The sequence below is a fragment of the Falco naumanni genome, chromosome 4 (genome assembly GCF_017639655.2).
Source record: "Falco naumanni isolate bFalNau1 chromosome 4, bFalNau1.pat, whole genome shotgun sequence".
NCBI lineage: Eukaryota > Metazoa > Chordata > Aves > Falconiformes > Falconidae > Falco > Falco naumanni.
The window spans coordinates 65,563,895-65,589,882 of NC_054057.1; the positions used below are offsets into that span (position 1 = coordinate 65,563,895).

At 49.3% G+C, this 25,988-nt stretch overlaps 1 protein-coding gene across 2 annotated transcripts; it reads left to right on the top strand.

The window, feature by feature from the left end:
• Positions 1-3,421: 3,421 nt before the first annotated feature.
• Positions 3,422-25,733, top strand: BTBD2 (BTB domain containing 2). Of its 2 annotated transcripts, XM_040589039.1 has the most exons (9): positions 3,422-4,047; positions 10,217-10,336; positions 13,684-13,840; positions 17,600-17,705; positions 18,477-18,674; positions 21,575-21,767; positions 23,487-23,574; positions 24,710-24,856; positions 25,437-25,733. In XM_040589039.1, exons 1-9 carry the CDS (start codon positions 3,440-3,442, stop codon positions 25,596-25,598), a joined length of 1,779 nt encoding a protein of 592 aa, XP_040444973.1. In that variant the 5' UTR covers positions 3,422-3,439; the 3' UTR covers positions 25,599-25,733. The 2 variants fall into 2 exon arrangements, with proteins under 2 accessions (XP_040444973.1, XP_040444974.1); XM_040589040.1 differs by lacking the exon at positions 25,437-25,733 and having other exon boundaries at positions 21,575-21,723; positions 24,710-24,839.
• Positions 25,734-25,988: the final 255 nt, after the last annotated feature.

The following is a 25,988-nucleotide window of genomic DNA, read 5'->3' on the forward strand; positions in this document are numbered from 1 at the left end:
TCAGTCTTGTGTTTGTGGGCTCAAATGGTGAAGTGTGACTTCTGGAGAGCCATGGGGTGCAGGTTCAGCTTTCCCACAGGATTTCAGCTCCAGGTGGAATTGGGCAGGCCTCTGAAGCTGCGGTCGGTCAGTGGGAATGGAGTGGCATCAGGTTTTCCCAAAGCCCAGGAGAGCATTTCCAGTGATGCCCCTCGGAGACTGCGCTGCTCCCCGCGGCTGGAGTGGGTCAGGGGCCTCTTGATGCATCTTTTCACCTGGCTGAAGGTTTAAATAAAGGCTTGTTGCTAAAGTACAGGGTTCAGCAAGTCCCACTTCAGCCCTCCTCTGGCTAACCCCCCCCAAGATGTCTCTGTCTTTGCCACGCAGTCCTCCTCGGAGCTTTGATGCATCTTAACATAACTCCCTTGAGATGAGCTTCTCAGCTAGGTAAGCGCTGTCTCTGCATTCCTAGCTTTTTGTTGGAATACACATTCCAAATGTATTTTTTTGCCCCTGTGAGGTAAAGATAGGCCAGGTGTCCTCTGCCATCAAACCCTGAGCACTCCGGTCCCACCGATCTCATTCCAGCTGCTTGCAGCTTGCCCTTGTGCAACCGAGACCCTTTACTTCCAGATCTATATTTGGTCTGCCCTCACCTCACACCAACGGAATCACAGCGATTCCCCCACCCAGAGTTATCGCTGTGGTTAGGCTTTTTATCATTTTGTGATGACTCCACCTAAAATAGTGCTGCCTTTTGCTGAGTGCCTAATTTCTGAAGAATTCTGTTGGCTATCAGATCCAGCAATAATGGCGCCACGCCATTTTTAGGAGCATTTGTTCTCAGATTTATTTTGGGATGTTAAATTATCCCAGATGGCACTATTCCTTAACTGTATCTCTTTTGTCTGATACATCACTGCTGTGTCAGGCCAGGGAGGCTGCAGCAAACACCTTGCCCCATCCCATGGCGCTGAGGTGACTGTCCCATGCAGATTTCTATGCTATCTGTATTATTCCTCCTTGTTTCCATAGCTGTGTTTCTTCACATTGGTGCTGACCTGAGCCTCTGGCTACTGCCACAATACACATCATCCTTGTTTAGTTCACCACGTGCCGAATAAATAGGATCTGTCTAGTGAGCCACGCCGGCGTGGTAAGGCCCGGAGAAGGGTGGTGGTGCTGGGGAGACTGGCTGGAGAGGAGTCACCGGTGCTGTAGCACTCTGAGGGGCACCAAACCCCCTCCCCGCGTGATGGAGAAGCACATGTCCTCCCTGGCAGGCACACCAATTCTCGGTTCTTGAGGCTGCCCAGCCATGGATCTGCTGGAGTTTGGGAGCGGGGAATGCTACAGCTGAGAGGCTTCAGCCTCCACCACCTCCATCCATCCCCAGAGCGTGGGCTGGGCTGGATGTAGCACTCTGGAGCTGAGGGACTGAGCTGCCAGCGCCCACCTGCCTGGGGACAAGGCTCGGGCCACCCCTGCCAGAAACCAGAAGTGTCCAACCGTCCAGCTGGGCGCACGCAGCGGTCTTTAGCTCCCTCTAATGTTTATGGCCCGAAGGAAGCATCTGAAAGCCGAACAGGACTGAGCAGTGAGTGGGCAGGCAGCCAAATATCACGTTTTTCAGTAAAAAAACGTGACACTGAAATGCACGGAAGCAGCTCGTCCAGCAAGGGGGTGTGAGTGCGAGCTGTGCTAAGCTAATGGCGTGAAAGACAAAAAGATGTCGTGTTTTCAAAAAAGAAGAATACGTCTGTATTTAATGCTCGGTTATTATTAACATGAGAAAGGTTTCACAGGAAAAAGAACTGTTCCTCTAAAGGCTTCTGCTCGTTCCTGCATGCACAGACCAGATGCCAGGAGGGACTATTAGGATGGCCAGCTCTGAATGCCACAGAGCTGTGGCTACGGGAGTTTCCCAAACTCGTCCACGCAAAGTGTAACACAGCTTTAAAAAATGCAGCAGAAACCTGCCAAGCATGTAAGGCAGCAGAAACAGGTATTTGATAACACAAGACAAAACCAGGTCGAAAAGCTCTTGATCAAAATTAGTGGTGTAAGAACACCGCTGTGATGTGCCACATCGGCATCTGGCCACCGTGGTTAATCGGTGAGATCCCCGAGCTGTACAAGGGTCTGGAAGCTTTGAATCAATAGCATGTCTTCGAGCATTACAGAAAATGTAACACAAAGGCACAGAAAACAGAAGGGGCAGGCAGGACATCTCCCCGCTGAACACGTCAAATGAAGGACCACACATTTGCTCCCAGATGCGTGTCTGTGCACCTCCAAGAGCTGAACACAGATCAGGGAGCGGGTAACGCAGAAAGGGGGAATGCAATTACCCTGGGAAGAATAAATCACTTTAACGGTTCAGTTACTGAGATCACAGCAAGGCAGTGGCACAGCCTCTTAATTAATCTTCTGCTTTTCAGACTGCTCCTGCCCTCCACGCCATTTTCTGCCTCATGCAGGCTGGCAAGGAGATGGCCATCGGTGGGGACCCAGCGGCCCCCCGCATGCCTTTCTGCCAAGCAGATCTCACAGGATCTTGGTGACAGCGGGGCATGACCAGGTGAAGGATCAGGCCACTGCGGATCAGCCTGTCCCTGAGGAGAGCTTCAGCTCCCTGGTATGTGCAGGGCAAGGCCTTGGTGCTCCTCGTAATGTGGTTCTCCAGACCCGGTGTCAGCAGCGGTGGCCCGTAACTCCGAGCTGATTGTTTTGAGGAATTGTTGGCACAGAGCAAGGGGTCCTGGGGATGGTGGAGGCTTGGGTCTCTGCCTTAGAGGAAAGGCTGGTTTGCGAGAGCCAGAAGGGAGCGATCCTTGCTCCTTCCACATCCCCCCCCCCTCTCCCTGCCTCCCCCCTTCACCTCCACCCGCCCAACTGCCCCCATCTACAGCCCAAACCTCCCTAGCTCCTCACCCCCCAGCACCGTCGGCCCCATAAGCCCCAACCTCCCGGCTATGAATTGCCCCAGCATTCCTCATCCATCCACAAACTGCCCTCTGCCCCCCCCCCCCTGTCCTCCCCAGAACGACCCCCCTCATGGGACGGCTCCTTCATCCCCCAAACTGCCCCTCAGGGATCACCCACCAAAACTGCCCCTCAGAGACTGGTCCCCTCATCCCACCTCTGTTGCTCCTCAAGGGAATGGCCCCTCACCCCCCAAACTGCCCCTCGGGGAAGGTCCCTCACCCCCCAAACTGCCCCTCGGGGATGGTCCCCTCGTCCCCCAAACTGCCCCTCGGGGAAGGTCCCTTCATCCCCCCCAAACTGCCCCTCGGGGAAGGTCCCTTCATCCCCCCAAACTGCCCCTCGGGGACGGCCCCGCTGCCCCCGCACCCCGGTGCTGCCCGGCCCGGCGCGGCCCCGCCCGCCACCCCCCGCCCTCTCCCCGCCCCGCCGCCGCCGCTCCCCCCTGGCCCGGCCGGCGGCGCCGCCGTGCCCCATGCGCCGCTGCTGCCCGGCCCTCTGCATCAGCACCGGCACCGCCGGCACCGGCAGCCGCCGCGGCGCCGCCCGCCCCGCCGCCATCGCCATCGCCGCCCCCCTCCCGCCCGCCGCCGTGTCCCGCCCGCCGCTCCTGGTGCTGGTGCTGCTGCAGCGCCGCCCCGCGCCGCCCGCTCCTGCGCCTCCGCCGCACAAGATGGCGGCCGGTGGGAGCGGCGGGGGCCCCGGGGGCCTCTCCTCCTCCTGCCCGCAGCCGCCGCCGCCGCCGCCGGCGGGCAACGGTGCCGCCGCCGCCGCCTGCACCAACGGCGCCCCCGCCTCGCCCCCCGGCCTCACCTACAACCAGTGCGGTGCCGCCAACCCGGCGGCCGGCGGCGGCGGCGGCGCGGGGGGCCCGGCGGCGGCGGCGGCGGCGGGGGCGGCGGGGGCCGCCGGGGGGGCGGGCGGTCCCGGCGGGGCGCTGCAGCGGGAGCCGGTCTATAACTGGCAGGCGACGAAGCCGACGGTGCAGGAGCGGTTCGCCTTCCTCTTCAACAACGAGGTGCTCAGCGACGTGCACTTCCTGGTGGGGAAGGGCCGCGGCTCGCAGCGCATCCCGGCGCACAGGTGGGCCGCGGGCCGGGGGGCGCGGGGGGCCCGGCGGCGGCCTGCGTAGGCCCGAGGGCCCTGGGCGGTGCTCGGGGGTCCGCTGTGGGGCGGCGGGGGCTCGGCTGCACCCGCGGGGGGGCGGGGGAAGGGTGGGGTTGCGGTTTGTGCCCCCCCCGCCCGTGAAAGGATAAAGGGGGGGCCGGGTATCCGCACCCGGCGGATTCGCCGCCGCCCGAGCTCGGGGGGTTGCGCCGGCCCCGGCTGGGCTCGTCCCGGGGGTGGGGGGCGGGCAGCACCGGGCGTAGGGCCCCCCCCTTTGCTCTTCAGCCTCTGGGGGGTGACCCCACGCTGTCGGCGCGACCCCCCCCAGCCTTCGGGTCTGGTTTCACACACACACCCACACCCCAGAGCCTTCGGGGCCGGTTTCCCCCCACCCCCATACCCCAGCCTTCGGGGCCGGTTCCCCCACCCCCATACCGCCGCCATCGAGGCCGGTTCTCTCCTCCCCAGCCCTCGGGGTACCCCCCCTCCAGCCCTCGCACCCTCCTCGTGTTCCTTCCTCTGGTGACCGGGTCCAGCGTTCTGCTGGGAGCGTTTTCCCTGGAGAGTAGGTGCGACTGTGGCAAGCGCAGCTGGGAAAAACCCCAGATCCCTGGATCTGGTTTGGAAACAATCCTTGGTTTTGTGGGTAGCGAGAGGAGGAGTATCCAGGCCTGCTGACAGAAACACGGCTCGGTGCGAGCGTTGGGGATGGGAAGCAAAGAGCAATGATGTGAGAAACCACATTTCTGCCACAGCGTTTTAAGATCCCCTTTGCTGAATCTTTTCCGAAGCCCTGTATTTCGGGGGGGATAATGCGCTGCTATAAACAAACCCCATGGCTCTTGGGGATTGGGAATGACACCTGGGCACGAGGTGAACGTTGGAGGCCGAGCTGCCATGTAAGAGCTTGCAGCTCGGAGCTGCTCGCTGAGACGTGAGGAATTGCCTCCTCCACCTGGGTGATGCGGTACCGCTGTGGCTAGCTGACATGTGGCTGCTTCTTGGGGTGCCTGCACGTCCGCCACTCGCACCCCGCCGCTCTGGGAGCATCTCCTCGAGCTGCTCGGCGCTTCCAACAGCAAACACAAGACCCTTGACTTGAAGATGGGACCTGCCTTAACCGGGCGTCGGGAAAGGCTTGTTGGGGTGCTTGGAAGCGGTGCTTGCCAAAGGGGGCCTCGCTCCAAACTATTACACACTATCACTTTTCTCCTAAGGGCTCCTGGATGTTTCCCTTTCAGATTTGCCTTTTTCTCTCGCTTTCTGAACAAAACACGCTTGTTCTAGGCTGGGCTTAGTGTTTTAGAGGGTGTCAGTTCTGCTCTTCTCTAATTTGAAGCTCAATTACTATTTGAGTAAGCTTGCTACTGTCCTGAGAACTAGGCTTGCTGGGTGCAGAGGGGCAATGTTCAGCCCAGAAATAAATGGAAAATAAATGAAGCTTTTTTTTTTAAATAAAATAGCCCCGAAGTGAAATGCTGCTTAATTGCTCTGAAATCCATCTGGTGGTGAAGATAGAATGTAGTGTGTCATGCCATGACATCCTGCTTACGGATTATATAGATTTTAGTAAAACTTGCCTGTATATTACAGTTGGGATATCCTGATGATTCATGAAGTACCGTGGTTATGTCAGAAACAGAGAGCTTAAAATAAAACCACCCAGACCCCTTCTGTGCTCAGTTCTCCCACAGCAGCCTGACAGCAGAAGATACTTTGTACTGGAATCGAGTCACAAAACAACCGTGAATTTAATTTGAGAGGCATTGTATTGCTCCAGCGACCAAGGGCAGATGTTTGTACTTTGATGCTAGGTGTCTGAAATAATTACTGGTAAATGTTCGCTATTTTTGTGGTCTGATTTTATTGTGTTCATTTTCAGAACGGGTCAGGTATAAAGCCTGGCTTCAATAGGGGCATATCCTGAATAGCGTCCTTGGATGGCAGCTAGCGGTGCCTTGAGGAGTGGTCTGCGATGTCTTACTTGTCATCTTTGATACGGCTGCACGGTGCATTAGAAATTGCCAGCTTGGGCAAAAAAATAATGATTTGCACAAATAATCTGAGAGCCGTGGTTCTGCGGGAGCTGGAGATGATAGTATGGCTCTCCCTGGTCAGGCTGCTCCAGGAGGGAGCAGAACAGAGGTAGCATGTCTGTAGGTTGAGGTAGTTAAATGGGCGAGCGATCACAGGTGGTGATGTCCATGCATCGTGGTGGTGGTGGTGCAGGGGGGAAGTTTCTGAGTGTGATAGAGCTGCAGGTTCAGGTGCGTTTTGAAGAGTGGCAAGTTCAGTTTGTATAAAGCTGTAGAAGCAGACAATAGGTTTCTCACATCGCAACTAAAAGTGAACGTTCATTTTGCGTGAAAAGCCCTGTTTGTAGAGAAATGGCGTAAGCGGCTGTGCCGGGTTTGACTGAAGGTTCATTTATCCAAGCATCTGTCCTGCGAAGCATCTGCAGCCCTGAGAAGATTAGATGTTCTCCACCTTCAGGAGACTCCAGACCCTGTGGAAGTTGCTTGCCTACCCTGGAGCAAGCTCCATCTGTGAGCCTTGAGCTCATTCCCTCTTGCTGCTGAATCAGCCGTGAAGAAGATGGAACTGCCTTAAGTTTTTTTGATGTCAAGGCTGAACTGAGCAGGCTGCCTTGAAGCTTCATGATGCTCATGTGGTCAAGGTCAGCGTGTTGTAATCAAAACACAACGTTGGCCCAGCAGTAAGAGGGACAAGGGGGTTTTTTGGTCTCTTTTTCCAGATCTGCTTCATCGAGCACGTCAATGGGATTAGAAATGTCTAAGCCTCGTGAGCCAGGAGCTGCATGGGTGCAATAATTAAGCTTGTTAATTGGCCAGAAAACATGGCCTGAGAGGGAGCAGGGCAAGCGTGTGGCGATGCACCCCTGTATATACTCCAGCCTGGAAGATCTGCAGCTTGGAGACAGTCTTGAGAAGATTTTTGGCTGCTGTTTCCAGGCGTCTCTCTTCTGAGCTCATCCTGTCTGTTTTTGGATGGGTATTAACTTGCAGTACCTGCAGTGTCATGCTCCAAGGTGTTTCACTGCTCAGCTCCTGGAGTTGCATCTGAAGGGCTTCTCCTGGAGGTTTCTGAACCTGCCTCCTGCTTGTTTCACCTGGTGTCTCTAGTCCTTGCACTGGAAGGATGCAGCCAGCAAATGATCATCATCGTTAACTTCTTGTTACCTGTGGTTTCACTGAGGTCCAGCACAGCACACGTTGCTTTGTTCCTGCGCCTGCTCTTCTGGAATAGATACTTGGAGGACTTCACAGTGGAGCAGATGGAGGAAGAAGGTAGTATGCAGTGGTGAGATAGTCATGGTTCTTGACTGGTTTATTTTATTATTAGTATTACTGTAGTGCCTAGGAAGGGAGCAGGACTGTTGGGTATACAGATTAAACTAGGTGACAGGTGGCAATGCCAAGGGAACAAGAAAGCAGTGAAAACTGGTGGGTAGGAAGCTGTAAGCAGCGGAACGAAGTCTTCTTGCAGGCCTTCAAAAGCCTTCGGAATCGACTCTGGAACCTCGTGAAGACAAGTGAGATTATGAACCTCAGGGAAGTTCCTGTGACTCTTGCTGCTGTAAGTCAGTTTACCTTGATTCTTGCAGAGTGAAGCAAGCGTCGCTTTCTTAGTTCTTTTGCTCTGCTTCTGATCATTTCTCTGCATCTTTCCAGTGGTCCACTTTGGTTTGGCCACCGTGCCGTTGTTTAAAAATAATCCTCTGTTTGAATTCTTCCTCTGTGGGTGACTATGCTGAGCTTAGGGCACCTGTGTTTCCCTTTTGAGAGTTGCGTGTTTGCATCGGGCAGCGCTCCTTGGGGATAGGGGGGAGGCTGGCTGTGCACTGGCTGTTAATGCTGCTTTGGAAAACGGGAGGGGAGAACAAAAGTAAACCCTGTTACTCTGCCAGCTTGGCTTAATGTTTCTCCCATCTCAGACAAACCCCATCTCATCCTTCTGCAGACGTGTGTGCTTGGGGAAAACTGTCGGACTGTGTAGGAGAGACGTTGCACATCCCTGCTTTTCCTGGAGTATCTTTATAATGGCTTTAAGTGCTCGTTTTAGCAAAAGTAAGAAGACACCATGAAGAGAGAGGGATTTTCTTATGTTAATTGTGTTCCCTTAATGTTTTAAGGGAACTTAAAATTTGGAGTCCAGTGTATCTCTCTGGCACCCACAGGGATCCCTTTAGGGCTCAGCAGTTTAAAAAATCAGGCTGACTTGGCCCTGAGTGAAATGGAAGCAAAAATGTGAGAGTTTTTTAAAATGAATGCCCTTTTCAAATGGCTTCTGAAAGCTGTCTGCTCATTGAGGATGTATACTGTGCTGGCTGCGAGAAGGAAAATTTTAGAGTGCAATTAATATATGTTAATTTTTAGTAGCAAAAATGCCCGTGATTTTCTTGCGACCATCACTGCTTTTGTAGGAACAAGGATTTTTGTTTCATCTTGCAATTCTAGTATTGTGAACAAGGTTTTGTTTTTTTTTTTTCATCTGTTCTTGACATTTTTCTTTAGAACTGTTTGGTAGGAATATGCATGTGTGTACTTTTTTTGTAACCACTGTGGTTTGTCCCCAGCTCTCTTAACTGATCAGAAACAATGCAACCCGTCTTGTCAGCCAAACAGTCCGTCACAGCAAACAAGCCTGGCACGTCCACGGTGCTTTGCTCCATTGTGTCCGTGGAAGGCCCCCTCTGGATGGGAAGGGTGTGAAAAGTGATAAAATGAAAAAAATTGTTGAAAAGAAAAAGGCTTCTGTGTCATTTCCTACTGCAGCAAAATCTGAAATTCCCCTTTAGTGATGGGCTTTCCTTGGTCCAAGCACTGCAGGTTTCTTGACTTGGGACTTCTGCCCTGTACAGTTTTCTGCCCGTGGTTCTTGATGCTTCTCTGTTGAAGCGTGCATCAAACTCTGCTGCAGTGAGAGCGCCTGAATTTTCCAGCTTCTTCCTTTTAATAGTTAGTTGGAGAAGTGGTGGCAGTAATTGCTTCTGCAGCCTGGTGCCTGCTTCCCCACACTGCAGGGCTGTGACCTTTGTGGCCCGTGCTGTGTTTAACTTCAGGGAGCTGATTGATTGCAGACACCGGGAACAAGGGGAAAAACCTCGTCTCTGCATTTTCAAACAATGAAAGTTCTCAAAAATGCATTTCCAAAGTCCCAAGGCAGGCATGGCAGCTTAAATACACACAGTCTTCTCAGCAGTCCAGGTCTGTGCCTCCTCCTAAAACAGGAGTTGGTGTTTAGCAGTGAGGGAAATCATCTTGTTTACATGGGAGCGCTGGAATATTATATTTGTTCTCAAACCTGGTTTGTTGGAATTCTTCTTTCCTATTTCTTTAGGGCCAATAACATGCCTGTTGCTGTTGATTACCCTGTAAACTCATAGCAGTGCGAAAAGGGTCTGTGTGCACCTAATGGTGCTAGTTGGCTTTGAGTGAGGTTTGCTCTGCCTTCTAGGCTGAGCCCGAAGCAGGTTTTGCAGGGAAGGAGATGCAGCGTGCTCGGGGAAGGCAGCTCCCATGCTGGGTGCTGCTGGCGTCGGCAGCTCCCCTCGATGCTGCCAGCGCAGTCGGCGTGTTCTGGGACCTTGCTCTGCTGTGGCCCAGGATGTCTGCCTGGCGTCTGGGGAGAAGGGAGAGGGTGGGTAGTGTGTGGTGACAAGTTTTCTGTGAGTGTTTTCAGTATGTGGCTGGGGGAAATTGCACCAAGACTTGGGCTCTGTTCGCTAGAAGAACTTGGGATTCCTTCACTTCGTTGTTTCCTAGCTTCTCAACCTTGTGCAGGGTCCGAAGGTTTCACAAGGACTTTGCAGAACAGCCCTTTGTGTTCTGTTCCATGATGCACAAAATCTTGTCTTTGGGGAACCATTAGGATGTTGTGTACTGGGACAGGGCTCAAAATGAAGTTGCTTGCAACTTTGGTGTTTTGCAGTAAACGAACAGAAAGCCTGACACTCCCTTCTGTTGCAAAACATTTTTGCTTTAACACTAGGATTGATTTGCTTTCCCTGGGGGTGGCCTTGGGGAGTAGCAACTAGCCTGGGATTTTTTTTTGGAAAGCGAATATGATTTAACATAAGAGTCTTTTGTTTTTTCTTTTTTTTTTTTTTTTTTTTTAATGTTAGGTTTGTGCTGGCTGTGGGCAGTGCAGTCTTCGATGCGATGTTTAATGGTGGAATGGCCACAACTTCTACAGAGATCGAGCTGCCTGATGTGGAGCCTGCTGCCTTCCTAGCTCTGCTGAAGTAAGCTGCTTCTAACTTACAGTATACCCGGAATGAACAGATTTATTGTAGAGAAGGATATTTTTAGTGAAAGCGGTGAACTATTTTGTAGAGTGGACATCGTTAAGTTTCTAAATAGAATGTTTCTTTGTTGATCTGTTCAAAGGCGTTTAAATGCTGGTGTTAAATCCCTCTTTTCCTGGGTAAAAGTCTAGTGTAGCTACTGCTCAGAAATGCCGGACTCACTCCGTGTTTTGGTTTAGCAATAGGTAAATGAGTGTGCCCTCCTGCTGCTGATCTGCAGTGTGGGCAAAACTAAACCAGATGGTTTATAATTTCATAAATATGTATAGTTACACCATGCAAATGCTGCAACAGGGAGGTGTGCTGGTTGGCAGTTGGAGTAAGTGCACATGCTGGCCCTTGTAGTGAAGTTGATACTCGCCTGTTCAGACGTTGTCTCACAAATTCTCGTTCAGGAATTGGTTTGAGTTGATCCAAATGCTGTCGGAGAGAAGTGGGGAAAACTAAATCCTCTGAAAGCTCTGTAAATTACAAATAGTTGGAGCTTATTCAGGTTATGGGCGAACGAGCAAGTTATAACAGGTAAGCAAGGGTATGAAATTGCTGCCAGTCATTCTGTGTGGTATCTCCCCTTGTGCGTGTTATATTCCTCTTTCGGAGAGCTGGTTTTGAAGTTCCATTTACAGCATGCGTTGTAAGTGCGTGCTGGGGGAAGGAGGAGGAAGGGGCTGTAACATCCTATTCACCGATTTGTTTAAGCTCGGCTGGTGCTGTATAACATCCAGCAGAAATCCTGAATGTATGCTGTAAAGTCTTTGTCCCGTTTCTATAGGATTTCTGTAACCTACTTCCAGGGTTTCCAGTCCTGTGCTCTTGACATGTTCCCTGCTTGCTTCCTATTGGGAACAATGACTATATATAGCTTTGGCACACTTTTTACTTTACCTTCAAAAAGTGCTTCGGTCATGACTGTGCTATCTTAGAAAATTCAAAAATTGATCTTCACTAGAATAAAAGGCCAGAAATAATAGGGAGCCCCTAGCCCTGTCCCCTTTGGCTCATTTTAAACCAGACACCAGCACATGGGGAATCCCTCTAATTGGCATATGACTCTATCAGCCGGGTAGATCTCTTCTCTCTGGAGTGCAGAGTTAGTATCTATCTTTAAAACTTAATGAGGCTAAAATATCAAGTGAATTAGAGGCAAAGTCATCTTGTTTCCCTGCCAGTGCTGAGATTTCAGTGTTTGTATAAACAATATGATCTTGGAAGAGAACTGTCATCTGAAAAGGCTGAAGTGATGAGTTTAAGTGGATTTCAACAGAAATGTTTAGATTTTGTGTATGAAAAATTGTGTGTGGATTATCACAGTGCCTTCAAAGCTTGCAGTTATACTATGGTAGCTGTGCACATGGTCCAGTGACATTAAGATGTCCAAGGATGCTTAAATCCAGAATCAAACTGTTGCTTTTAAAATGCTCAGAGCTGAAGTGTGCCGAAGGAAGTTTGGGTGCTGCGTTCCAGTAGGAAGCTTACCAAGGTGTGAACCTTCCTAGAGTAAACCCAGTCTCTCCAAACGCTGATCTGAAATGGCAGCTGATCCTTACATATGTCTCTGGACTTGGTCCAAGCCATGACCTAATGCTGTAGGATCAGGAGCTTATCAAGGGACAAAGTGCCCATCCTGAATGTTCAGCAGAAGGTCCCTTCTGGACCCTAGATTGTGATTCTGTTTGTGGGCCGGTGGCCTTTGATGGGTCTGCTGTAATTGCTTAAGAGATCCTTCTTTTTTTTTAGTTGTTATTTTCATGGTAACCGAAAGATCATTTTTTATTGTCGTGGGTTATAATCTACATCTTCTTTTAAATGGATACTACACTTTTTCACAGTTTGGGCCTGTCTCGTTGTGCCTCTTAGTGCACACTGTTTGGAGTGTCATAAAAATAAATACTAACATAGTCATTGCAGTAAATAGAGCTAGTTGTTTCTAGAGCAACTGTGTTCTTTTAATCTTGTAATAAAAAGGGTTACTTAGTGAAAATAGGACTGCTGAAGGGATGTGTGCAAAATACATTCATGAGCCTGTGGCTTGATGCTGTTATTAACAGATGCTCTAGAGCAGCACAAAAGCCTGCTTTCAACAGAATGAGAGCGCTTCCCTTCCTCTGAATCTCCCTGTTTATGCTTGCCTGAATTGGATCCTGGCCCTCTCTAGCTAGAGGACCAGGAGCTCCGCTGCTGCTCTGCTGCAAGTCCCTCCAGACAGGGACGCTGCCTGGCATCCCCCTAGACAAGCCCTGCTGCTGCACGAAGCCTCCAGGAACAGCAGCCGTGCAACACATTGCTGTGCCCCCTTCAGAGAAACGCAGGAGAAGAAATTGCTGGAGTTTCCAAAATATCCCGTGGACTAGAAATGCCAAGCACAGTTAACACACTTAATGTTATGCCTCTGTGCTTCGTGCCTTTCATATCCTGATTAGGCAAATGCTTGAGCGGTTAAAGGAAAAACAGTACGCAAAAATTCTGCATGGGATTAGGACTAACATCAAATGTGTAACTGGTTTTACTGAACTCAGCCTGTCAGTTCCTGTTGCCTTTAATCGGCACGCTTGAGTATGAGGAGGCTCCGTCAGCCTTCCTATGAAGACCTTTGTTTTTCCCCACGGTATGAATGTACTTCCTTGTTCTGCCCTAACGGTGAAGGCTGATGCTTTGCTAGCAGCGTGGCAGTCCCTGTTTTTCCTTGCAATTAACTGTTGCTTAATGCTGAAGTTATATTGTGTGCTGCACTTTAACATCTGTGTAAGGAAATGAAACAGTTCAGTAAATAAAGAGACGAGGAGAAAGTGGGTTATGGATAAAATACCTCCGCTCCAGTGGATGTGTATGTTTAAGTGCTTCTGATCGCTTTTGAATTAAGTAAGCAGGCACGATTGAATTTTTGTCCTTGTTTCATCTAATTGAACAGCCAAGATCATTAATTTTGAGGGGTACACTTGTCCAGAGACTGTTCTAGCCTAGTGAAAGTGGCAGGCTAAACAGCTCACCGATGGTGGGATGTAGGCAGCTCAAGGTGCTTCAGCAGATATCCCAGCTATTTCATTCATTAAAAGTTACACTGTAAAGAGTGTGGTTGGTTAGTTGGTTTGTTTTTTTACAAAAAGAGCTTCTCCTTGGTAAACCATAGTCAATGGAAAGGATGTGAAACCCCTTCCATCTCTCAGGTGTAGGGAGTGGGGCCAGGATGATGGGCAGAAGCACAAAGATTTTTTTACGAATTGCAGGGGTTTTACCCGGCTATCTTCCTGGCTTCACCAGAACAATGTCTGTTTGCATGTTTTCAGATTCCTTTATTCAGACGAAGTTCAGATTGGACCAGAGACTGTTATGACAACGCTTTACACAGCTAAAAAATATGCAGTTCCAGCCCTTGAAGCTCATTGTGTGGAGTTTCTTAAAAAAAACCTCCGAGCAGACAACGCATTCATGCTGTTGACACAGGTGAGTTTGCAGTCGTTTGTATTAAGTTCCTTGAGCGTGGTCCATCACAATAGGAGAACAGAAGTTTTCTGAGTGCCATGGAGTTGATCATCCAAAGTGGAGCAGTTCTGTGTCATTTTAAATTCTTCCTTACAGGAGTCTAGTGCTGATGAGCATGTTCTTAAAAAGAACAATAAAATACAGCAGATGTTGTTGCTGTTTATAGATCGACTTTCTGTTTTGGTGTGGCAGGTGATTCCTTCCAGAGTGTGAGCTTGGGAAGAAATTAACAGGGTGTAAACATTTCATCTGCCAAGAAGAAAAGCAAAATGAGAGGATTTTCGCGTGTTCAGATTCAGAACTGGCGTAATAAGCTTTCTCTGTGCAAAGCTTGCTGCATCTAGCTGGTCAGACATTCTTTGAAGGGCTTTTTTGCAATAGTTTCCCTGAAGCAGGAGCAAAAGGCAAAATCCAACTTTTTCGTCAGTGCTTTGGTTCATTTTCCTAGGAGAAGAACAAAGTGATCTCTTCCGCAGCCTGTCCCAGCTCACCCTCCTGCCATACTGGAGGCACGCAGACCTGGAGTTGTAGTACAGCTGTGTTTCTTGACTCTTTGCGAGGCCGGTTGCGCATCCTTGTGCCCCTCTGCCTGGTCCCATCTGAGGGCTGGACTCCTCTGTCTTCCATTTGACTCTTAAGCAGCAGACTAGAAGGCAGTTACAACTTCTGCTTATTTTGGTGAAGATCAGGCTTTGCATGCAGGTTAATTAAATTAGCATCGCTACCCTTCCCATTTCCTAGCCCCATCTTTGCTCTCTGCCACCCTCTTTGCTGACAGCTGATGACACGTTGGTGACTTCCATGGTGCATTGCCAGGGTAACCCTGTTCTGGTTCTGTAGGAATAAGAAACAAATAGGGGTTGTGTGTGCGAGTTTCTTTTTGTTAGGGGATGGGCATACTTTTGTCTGGCTTTGGAGCCAGTTCAGGAGAGCTGCTCTGATTTCTGATGTTAAACAGACCTTGCAGAGGGGTTTTCACAGCTGCCCTGACTTGAGAACCAGCGCACTACGGTGGTCTGGCTCTGAGGGTTTGTCGTGTCTTGCTAACGTGTCTGTCTGCTGGCTTTTTTCCTCCTTGTTAGGGGTAAAAGCATCTTTCAGGCTCTGACCATAGTTACCGCATCAGTGGCAGTGTCTACACCGGCAGTTTTCACAGAAATCAAAGTAGTGTTGGCCTGCAGCAGTCGCTGCTGAGCTGTTTGCTTGTTTGCTGTGATTTTACTTGAGTTTAAATATTTGGATCAAGTTCTCATAAGTAGTTCCACGTTACATTGCTGCTGTAGACACTCTTCCCTGCAGCTTTTGCTGCAGAATACCATGTCCCTCTTTACACATCCCCTTTTTAACTTGGCCCTTTTCCACATGCCATAAACGGGTGAGGCAACCTCTGGGATGTGAGGGGAACCACACCGCACTTTCCTGGGGAAGTTTCAGGACTTAGATCCTTGCTTGGGTGCTGGTAGCCAGATCTGCACTCCCATCTGATGCGTGGTGGGACAATTGTAACCCTTTGGCTGCAGGTCTCCCGTTCTTTGGGTTCAGCAGCCTGCAATCTGAAAGATCAGGAGCTGTTCTCCAACAGCTGAGAAGAGATCTGTCCCGTAGGCTGCAGTTTTGAAGAGGCATTTTATGCTAGCTGTCACCTCGTGAGGATTAGAGGTGTCAGCTTTTTGGTGGTATCCTTTATTGCAGGGGTTTTTGCAGCATGCTAAGTTTCTGCAACCTGACTTTGCAGCTTTGGCAAGGTAACATTTAGGTTCGTGGTGATTTCCTTGCAAGTCACAAAGATTCTTCTTTGGCAAAAAGAGGAGGGTGTCCTAGTTTTTCAGATATCAAAACCAAGATACTGCCTGGCACTCTGTCAGCTGCACTGGGGCAGCTGAAATGCCAGATGGAGACAGGCTTTCCTGGTTCCTTTTGTTTGTGGCTTAGCCATTATGATTAATGATCAGTGGTGATTCGTATCTGGTTTATGTTCACTATTGCAGTATATCAAGTCTCTGAAATGTTTAAGGCTGACGTTGTTTGAGAAATGTCTCAATGACTGGCTGCACGAGGCACCTCACTTAATGGCTTTCGCCTCAAAATGCTCTTGGTTCTGGTCCTTCGGTGTGAAAACTGGCCTGTTTTCTGCTTTTACTGCAACAGATCGACAATTTGTGCAGTCATTTATAGACCTGAGTTGCATCTTGTACAAAACATTTCCCGACAGGCTTAAGATTGTGGACCTAAGATTGCAGAGGCCCAAACCTCCTTTGCGTGTATCGTTGCCGAATCCTGTTGGTCCAGCAACTGTGTCATCGACAGCGTTGCAAGCAACTGCTAATCTCTGGCAGAAATACCAGTGGCAAATAGCTCTCCTAATTGATTGTGCCTCGTAGGGAACTGTGATCCTCTTTCATGCCAGACGTACATGCAAATGTCACTTTGATCAACAAGGAAATAATAGCTTGCCTAAAGCTGCCGTGGGGGAGAACTCTGCGAGCGTAACGTAAATCCTTCACGTGTTAAAAAAGAGAGCCACTAACAGTAGTAAAGTCTGAGTCAGTCTCAGCTCTTGGATGCCAAGAGCGTAAAGCACTGGCAGTCCTCCAGCCCCAGGAGCAGGTGATGACTGCTGAAGCTTCCCTGGTCCCTGAGAAAATGGAGAGTCGTTTCAGCTCTCTGTGCTTGAGGTCTCAGTTGAAGGTTGGCCTTGCCGAGCTCTACAGCCCGTGAGCAAGGGTGAAGCAGAAAATGCTTGATAGCCTCCGTGAGTTCTGAATTCCCAGCCCAAACCACAATTTTTAAACCTTACCTGTGACAGTGAGTTCAAGTCCCACTGTGCTCTTGCGCTTAGGTGTGCTGTTAAGGCAGTTCCTTCCTAAGCAGTAAACCCTGCATAGGTTTTATTATATATATATTACATATATATAAAAAAAAAGCGGCAGAGAGGGGTCGTCTTAGTGACTTTTGTGTGTTCCCACCTCATTGCTGCATATGCTGGGCACAGGGCTGGTACCATGTCTTGGCGGTCCAGGAGGCTCTGAAGTGGTAGTGAAATTGTTATGAGACTGCACTTCAGTTGGGCAGAGAGTTTGTGAGCACCTCCAAGCTGTGTGCAGGCTTGGTTTGGAGTAGTAACCTATTTGGGGGGGGGGGGGGGGAATTCTTTAAGGTAACTATATTCGAGTAGCTGGTTCTGTGCAAAACGTGCAAATGCACTAAGCAGGCAGCCGACCCCGCGGGGTTCTGCCCATCTCCCTGGGACGCAAGTAGTGTGCCTGCTAAGGCGTTTTTGTGAATATGTGAGATCAGGGTGGCTGTGTTCTTACAGAATAAGCTGTCTCCGCATATTCCTGGAGCGAACAGGCCTGGAATCATTGGGCAAAACTTTCTTTTGAATATAAAAATGATGTAGTACAAATTACCCGTGCTCAGCTGATGTGGTCGGTATGGCACTAGAAAGGCTATAGCTGCCTTAACTGATGTGATGTTAAAACAAAGACGTGCCTGAAGACATGCACAGCTCAAACAGAACTGCTGCCAAATGCAGATTTTTCTAGTGTTTGCCTTGTCATGCTTAACTGCTTGTGAAAGACTGCTGCAGCCCAGTGAATTCACAAGGCAGTCAGGCATAGTATTGCTAATGAAGATAGGCTCTGGGAAAGAAGGGGGGATACTTACTTAGTCTAAACTTTAAAATACCTTTTGTGTTAACGACTGCTTCTTCATTACTAGGCGAGACTTTTTGATGAGCCTCAGCTGGCCAGCCTTTGCCTAGAGAACATAGACAAGAACACATCAGATGCCATCAATGCGGAGGGGTTTACAGACATTGATCTGGGTAAGCTTTTTTCCCTCCTCCCTCTACGTGCTTTCGTAACAACCTTATTACAGGTTAATACTTGGCACTTCTCTTTCGTGGTTTTGCTGTTCTAGAGCAATCGGCTGAATGAATAGTCTCCGGCACCAAGTGGCTAGAGACAAGGCATTTGCAAAAGAGCATGCTCGCCTGCAAAAATATCCTGGAATCTGCTTACTTTGGTGCAGCTTGAGTTTTCTGGGCATGATGCAAAGCCCATTTCCTCTGTTGATGTTGGCAGGTTTTGGGTGGGTGTAACTTGCCTTCTTTTGTGGGGTTGGCATTGTTCCCCGAGTCTTTGTCAAGTTTTAGAGTTAAAAAGGTGTTGTGTTTTTGGAAGGAAGAACTGGCTATTTTAATTATCGTATGCAGTTTCCAAACTTGCTGGGCACAGTTAATAAACATCAAAATTCAGATTTTAACCTTCTTCTAATGAGATGGACTGTTGAGGTAAGGCACGGGTAACCTTCTGGCTTTTGTGCTGCTTGCTTCATCCAAATTTGACATCAAGTAAGTTCATTCTGCTGCACTTCCATTAACGTGCCGATTAAATGGGCTCCAGTGAGTTCCTTGCTTATGGAATATGCAGATACATCTTCCTCAGAGGCTGCAGGCAGCACTTAGGGGAGATGCTGGTTTTTTCCGTTGCTTCTCTTCTGCTTACCTTGGCTGTACACGGGGTACTTCTGGTGAGGGAAAATCAGGTGATTTGGGTTGGTGCCTAAAGTTGTCACTGTCTGTCCTGCCTTGCAGACACCCTGGTTGCGGTGCTGGAGAGGGATACCCTGGGGATCCGGGAGGTTCGTTTGTTTAATGCAGTGGTTCGCTGGTCGGAGGCTGAGTGTCAACGGCAGCAACTTCAGGTGATTCCAGAGAACAAGCGGAAAGTACTGGGCAAAGCGCTTTCTCTTATCCGCTTCCCATTGATGACTATTGAGGAGTTTGCAGCAGGTAACTGAACAAAGGCGTTTCTGGCAACCCTGGTCTTTGTTTTCTCTGAACTACAGAGGATCAAGTACATGAAAATGGATTTTCTGTGTATATCCTGTAGTAATTTAAATTTGAGATTATTCCCCGTTCCCACTGATCGACAAAATCTGCTGTGTAAATGCTGTGTTCATCCATGATCATGCACTCTTATTTTAAAGGCTGCGGTGCTCCACCAGGTAGGAGCAAGTGGGATCGTAGCTGACTGTTTGTACTCATAGTCTGTTTAGATGGTTACTTGCTCATTCAGCTGAGACCAGAGATCCAAACAGGGGTTCCGCATGCTTTCCTTTCTGACCATTCCAAGCATTTGAATTACACAAGCTAATGGAAATAATGCAAATAATCGGTGTTGATTGTAGCCTGCTCCCAAAGAGACATGAGGATGTTTCTCCCCATCCTCTCTTTGCTGCTGCCTGTGACCCAGTGGTGGTGGTGGCCCTGTCTTGCTGATGCCAGTCAGAGCAGAGCCCCATAACAGAACTTTCAAAATGTTCTGTGAGCTGAAGGGTTGGTGGTGTTTAGTCTGTGTCTCAAAGCATTTTTCAAGTTTAAGTTAAGATCTTGATCTAAAAAAAGTGTCTAAATCATTTAACAGTTTTGACTAAAGATTTTTTTTGTTTTGTTTTCGTTGCCTCTTGTCTTTGACTTCATACTCTGGTGATTCTCCAAGGGACTGAAAATTGGCAATTGGCTTAAATAGTTTTCATGTTCAAAGACACTGTGGAGCCGTTTCCAAAACTGAAACTTGGTTTAGGCTGCAGTTCTGTGTACAAAGAAGCAAAAAGGGTCACTGACACCACTTCCTTTGCACATTGCTTCCCAAGGCAGAGATGGCGTCAGCTTATCGACGGTTAATGTACATATTGCAAGATGAAGAGAGATACTACTGCTATTACTAAGAAGTAGATCCGTGCTTAAAACTTGGTACCCACTTTCTGATTTGCCTGTTGCAGCTGTGATGTGGTCTTAGGGATGTGAACCTCTTCAGAAATGGCTTGGTCAGGGAGGCAGAGACCCGTTCATCCCAACTGGGTGACGTCCCGTGGTGTTGGCACTGGGTGGAAGCGCGGCACGCTGTTCCTCAGCACGCATCCTGCCCAACGGCAGCTTTGCAGCAGATCCCGATCCTGAGCTGACGGTCTGGCGCGGTGGGGGAGAGCGTTCTCCTTCTGGGTGGCTTTACAGCCCCCAGAGTAGCTCCCGTAAGCCAAACTTCGCCATTTGCTGTAGGCTATTTCAACCCTTCCTTCAGATCTTGTATCATTGTATCTCGCTGGGAGGAATGTGTTAATTTTGGCATATTTGGGTTGAAGCCTTTGAGCAGGGAATGTCAGTGCCCCTTGCTGTCTGTCACAGCTGCCTGTTCGACTAGGATTTTTGCTGAGTTTTCTTGCTTTGAGAGAAACTCCTCAAGTTTTCTCTATCCACTTTAACCTAAAAAATGAACAGAAGAAACCCCAAACCTGAGGGTCTGTGCTGGGCAGCTGTTAAACAAGGGACTTCCCTTGGAATTGCTTCCATTTCTGAGGGACTTGAATTTCTGTGGTGATCACAGCAGAGAGAGGAGAGGGAAACCACTCCCCTCCACCTCCTCTTCTCCCAGAAGCCAAAAAAAAAAAAAAAAGGATTTTTCAGGCAGTGGTTTCCCTAGTTTATCGTATAATCTGGTATTGAACATGGAGTTTTGCATGAAGGTGTTTTAACTGGCAAATGTGTCGCTCCCTCCCCTCAGAGCAAGTAATTTGAAACAATTTGAATTGCAGCAACACAGGATAAGTTTAGACATGATCAGCTAATTTTTGCTGAACAAAGTATCCATAAACTCATTTGTCTGTTAACAGTGGGCTTCCTTGCGTTCTTTCATCTCTAACGCATTGCAGCCTCGGACCACATCATGTCTGCAGAACACGGTGCTGGGTATAGCAGCTACAAGTTGTTTTGGACTTGTAGTAGCTAGGCAATTACTCCCCACATTAAAGACTACTTAACGCTGTTGTTTCTCCAGTATGCAGTAGTCTTGTTTCTGCCTCTTGCAAACAGGGGTGTGGAGCAGTTTTTGGCTCTTAGGCTAAAAGACTGATTTTTAGCCAGTTCTGAGAGTATTCAGAGTGGTCTCCAACACTTGAGTTTAGCATCACTTTGGAAAAAAGTGTCTAGTTACTGGAGAAAAGATGAGAACGTGTTTCAAGTCTTGCTAAAATCACTAGCATTTTTCCTTAGGTTCTACAGTAAAGGTATTAAAGCCCCCCCAAACAAACCCAAAGCAGGGATTAAATGCCTGAGGGAAGGGGGGAATCAAAGCAGGGCGTGAGCTGAACCACATTTGTCTTGACTGAAAAATACTCCTGGGCTCTCTAAGTGGCAGGTAACCAGGTGACATTCTCTCCCGCTGCCCTTCGTGGGCTGTCGTGATGTCTTCACAGTAACAAAATCCTGATGTAGATGTATGAAAATCCCTGTCTCTTACCAGTATTACAATCTCCTGAAGGAGTGGGGGAACGATTAGCTTCATGTTTGAGGTTTTTAAGCCAGTTCTGTTTGGCAAACGCGTATCGGCTCCGCAGAGCCGCGCGTTTAGTCGCTGTTTGATGCGTGTGTCGTGGATGTTCCATGCAGGGCAGTGGCTGGTGTGCACGTGGAAGGCAGGCAGCGCGTGTCTGCCTGGCTTGAACGTCCTGACACACCAGCGAGATCCCATGTGTGATGTGGGTTTGCACCCGCACCCCTCCCCCGCCGCTCTCCCCCCCCCCCCCCCCCAAGAGCTGCGAGTCCAGTTTGCCTCCCCACGTTACATCCCGAAAGGATTCCTTCTGCTTTCTGAAGGCTGACGGCATCGCTGCTTTCGTGCTCCTCCTCTGCAGGGCCTGCCCAGTCGGGAATCCTCACGGACCGGGAAGTGGTGAGCCTGTTCCTCCACTTCACAGTGAACCCCAAGCCACGGGTGGAGTTCATCGACAGACCGCGCTGCTGCCTGCGGGGGAAGGAGTGCAGCATCAGCCGTTTCCAGCAGGTGGAGAGCCGCTGGGGGTACAGTGGGACTAGTGACAGGATAAGGTCAGCTTCTCTGCTCATTCTGCTGCCGATAGAGTCGTGTGTACCGAGCCTTGAGCCCTCTTTAGACCTTAACCCCACCAGGTTACGTGCTAAGCCCTGACTTCCACCCTCTAAACCCGAGTGTGAACCCTCTAAACCCGAGTGTGAACCCTCAAGCGAAGGTGTTTTGCTGGACAAAAGCGTTGCCTGATGCATTAACCTGCCTGTGCAGCTGCAGGCTGCCACTTCGCTTCTGTTGGCAAAGGTTTGCAGCAGACGTGGCCCTCCAGCAAGGCCTCTTGGGGGATTATTTCTCTCCTTTTCAAGTGGCTTTCTGCAGCCGTATGGGCACGTAGCGGTTGGAGTCACCAGGCAGCTCATGGCTTCCCCCTGTATCTGGGTACATCGACTAACCGGTGCTTTATCAGGTTGATTCCCTGCTCTGTTATAAATGTGGCTTGTTGAAGCCCCTTAATCTTGCCTATTTGAGGGAGGGATTAGGATAAAATGCCTGCTGCGCCTGCTTTTCTGCTAATATCTAGTTTGTTTAGACCTAAGCCTGTAGAGAAACAGCAAAGCCCAGTCATGGTGACAGAGATGTGGCAGTGTGACATGGCAAGTGCTGGTTTGCAAGCCTTGTGTGGCCAAATGATTAGAGCAAGACAGGAGGTAATCAGAAAGCCTTGGTTATTTCCCGAATCGTCTCTGTCTTGGGTGGAAGGGGGAACTCACATTAATACAGTGCTTTAAAATTTTTAAGCCTTTTCATCGATGGTTCTCTCACATATCGATAGAGCTGTCAGCTGGATCTTCTGGTCCATTTATCCCCTTGCAGGAGATGGTAGTTGGAAGAGCTGCAAGCTCCAAACACTTACTGCTCTCAGGTCTAACGTTTGGAGACCTTTTGGAGCTTATATTTGACTTTAAGCTCAACCACTGGCACCGTCAGGGTCAGTCTTCAGCGAGGCTTGTGCGCAGTTTCAACACTGAGTATTTTATGCTGCTTGCAGAGCAGTGGCTTCTAGCCTGCCACAGATGTTTGTTCTTGAAACACGCAACAACTTGAAAGAGAAATGACGTTGGCAGTTTGGCAGGTACTGGGGCTTTCTGCTACCTGAGAAGATGGAACTATAGTGGGGCACTGGGATGAATATCCTTCCCCTTGCTGCCTTAGGCAGCAGGGGTTCCTGCGTTCAGGAGCTGCTGAATCTTACTTTCTGCTCTTGGGTAAATCTTGACTGCAGCTATAGCCAGCAAATACGCAGGAGCACATTAACAATTCTCCTCCAGTGCTCAGCAGTGAAATATCTGATGACTCTTTAAGTGGTCTTTGCTGTTACCTTGCTGGAAGGGCTGCTGCTGCCATGAGGGTGGGCACTGTTCCATGCTCTGCAGGCTGCCCTGCGTTAGCCAGGCTGGCGTCGTTGGATGCTGACGTTGTACCGCAACCTTGAAACACTTTCTGAGCCTGGACTCTGAAGTTCAGTGATGGGATTTGTGTTTTACATGAGCAAGCAAAATTATTGCTGGCCCATTAGGATAGTCAAAGGTACAAGCCTTCAAATTACGATTTCTGTGAAGAATTTTGGATATTAGTAAGAGTTGCACTTAAAACCGTGGTGTGTTTGATTAAATCATAGGTATAAAATTAAAGTGAGCGAAGATATTTGTGTATCATCCTTTTACTAAAACAACAACGGAGCGGCAAGTTGGACTGACTTTCCTGATCTGTTCCTGCAGGTTCTCAGTAAACAAAAGGATATTTGTAGTTGGGTTTGGATTATACGGATCCATACATGGGCCAACAGATTACCAAGTAAATATACAGGTAAGTCTCTCTACTACGTTAAAAACATTTGCTGCTGTAGGGACTAACTTGCACATTTTAGTGAATATGCAACGAAGTCTTAAGTTAGAAGGAACTGTGTTAGTTTCATAGACAGGGTGGTTGGCAGATGTCGTGAGGGCCAGATGGGGCCCTGGGGATAAGAGGGATTATTGCTCTCGATTTTATGCAACCTCCCGTTGCATGCGTCACTGCAGTATCTCCCCAAGTCCGCTTGCAGCTTTTGAAATTATATCTCAGAGTTGTGACGCGGTTTGAGAAGAAGCTGCGCGTGTTTGCAGGCCAGGCTGGTCCTGCCCTGCGGGCTGCTGCGCTCCAGGTTGGGTGCCGCAATCATACTCGGACCAGCTTTTGCTCGGAGCTGTGCCGATGCAGTGGAGCAGCCACGATTCAGCCAGGGAAGAGGAGAAAGCAGTTGCTGTGTCTGTGCTGGGCCCATGTGGTGCCGATGTGTTGTCAGTGTCCTGTTTGAGATGACGAGTAGGACTGAGGGAGACTCCCTTGTCTGAAGTCCATCGTGGTCTTATTCAAGGACTGGGGCAACTTGGGGAAATCTCGTGTGCCTTCTTCTGGATGTGCATGTGTAACCCCCCACCTGGATCTCGAGCTCTCCCCAGGAAGGTTATTTCCCCCGCAGCACAGCTGACTGACGAGCGCGGCCTGTCAGCACTCCTTCCTCAATGGTCAGGGTCTCCTCCTGGTGCCCCTGAGCTCTTGGAGGAGAGAGGCAAGTGAAGATCTGAGCACAGAACATCAGCCTGCAGTCCTCTGCCGGGCTGCTCTTGGGCTGTCTGCGACCCCAGCTCAGTTTTTAGTGTGATCACAGCACTGAAGAGGGGCATAAGTAATTTTGCTTATGAAGCTTATATTACTTATTACTTATAAGGCATAAGTAATTCATGCTTTTAAAAAAAAAGAAAAAGTGGTTGTAATGGGGCTGTTGCAGGCTCTGTGTCCTGCCCGCTGCACAGGCTGCCACGCTGCGTCCTGGTGGTGCTTCTTTCAAAATGTCGAGTCCCTCCGATTCAGTCCAGTTCAGGGGTAACACGCCTGCGCTGGTGCAGGTCAGCGTTCCGCTGCACTGTGCCGATTACAAGTTTTAACACCTGTCTTACAGATCATCCACACGGACAGTAACACGGTCCTGGGGCAGAACGACACGGGGTTCAGCTGCGACGGATCATCAAACACTTTTCGAGTCATGTTCAAGGAGCCTGTTGAGATTTTACCCAACGTCAACTACACGGCATGCGCTACTCTCAAGGTACTGTCCTGGGGGCATGGGTGGAGGAGACCGTCAGATCAAGATAGGTGAAAGCAGGCTGCTGTCGTCCTTCGGTGCGGCGTGGTTCTTGCTCTCCGTTTTTCAAGACCTGTAGTATAATCTCGAAGGTCCGCTCTGTAGTCCTTCACCTGGTGGTGCAATGAGAGCGTTCACCGCCCGCATTCAGAGTTGGTTTTTAACTTGTCTTGCAAGTGTACAGTAATTAACAGACTAAATCAGTGATGAAGTGATGGGATTTTTAAAATTTTTTTGTGTGTCTAGACAGACAAGCTGTCGGTTCTGTGGTGTAATCCAGAGCCTGCCTGCAGTGACTTAAAGTTGATATTTAACTGCTGAGCTCTGGTTCAACGTAGTGTTAAGTTCTGACCGAGATGAGAACTTTGCTCAAAATACCTGAGGTGCAAGAACCAGAAAGAAAAGGGAGTTGCTGAGATCTGCAAAGCTCATTGCTTCGGGCCGGGCCGTGAGGCCGAAGCTCGCAGAGCATGGCGGGGCAGCAGGGTCCTGCGGGGCTGCCGTCCCTGTTCTGATCTGTTCTTGTCTTCTGTGACCGTCGCAGGGTCCAGATTCCCACTACGGAACCAAAGGACTGCGCAAAGTAATCCATGAATCACCAACAACAGGAGCCAAAACCTGCTTTACGTTCTGTTATGCGGCTGGGAATAACAACGGCACTTCTGTGGAGGATGGACAAATCCCAGAGATCATCTTCTACACATAGTGCAGCTGTGGAGCTGGCTCTGGACTCTTCTGTTCTACTCCCCGTGACCTTCCAAACTAAATTTCTGGCTGAGTTTGACCACACCAATTGGAGCCACACTAGCCAAAGGTCTCAGTAAAATCATTTCAAAGCTCATGTTTTGCCTTGTGCTAGTGATTCTGCTGCTATCATGTACCAGACTAACTGGTACACCAGTATCATTTGTAGGTTGTCTGTGGCTAGTCATTTTTCACTTTACTGATTAATCCTATCTAACAACATGCGTTTTTTTGACTGTAATGAATGTAGTTGCTTTTCCACCAGTCAGAAGCATGGAAACGAGTGGCTCTGGTTGTGGTTATACTTGCTGTGAGGAGATAAATCCCGCAAAAAAGACACAGTCAGGGGCTG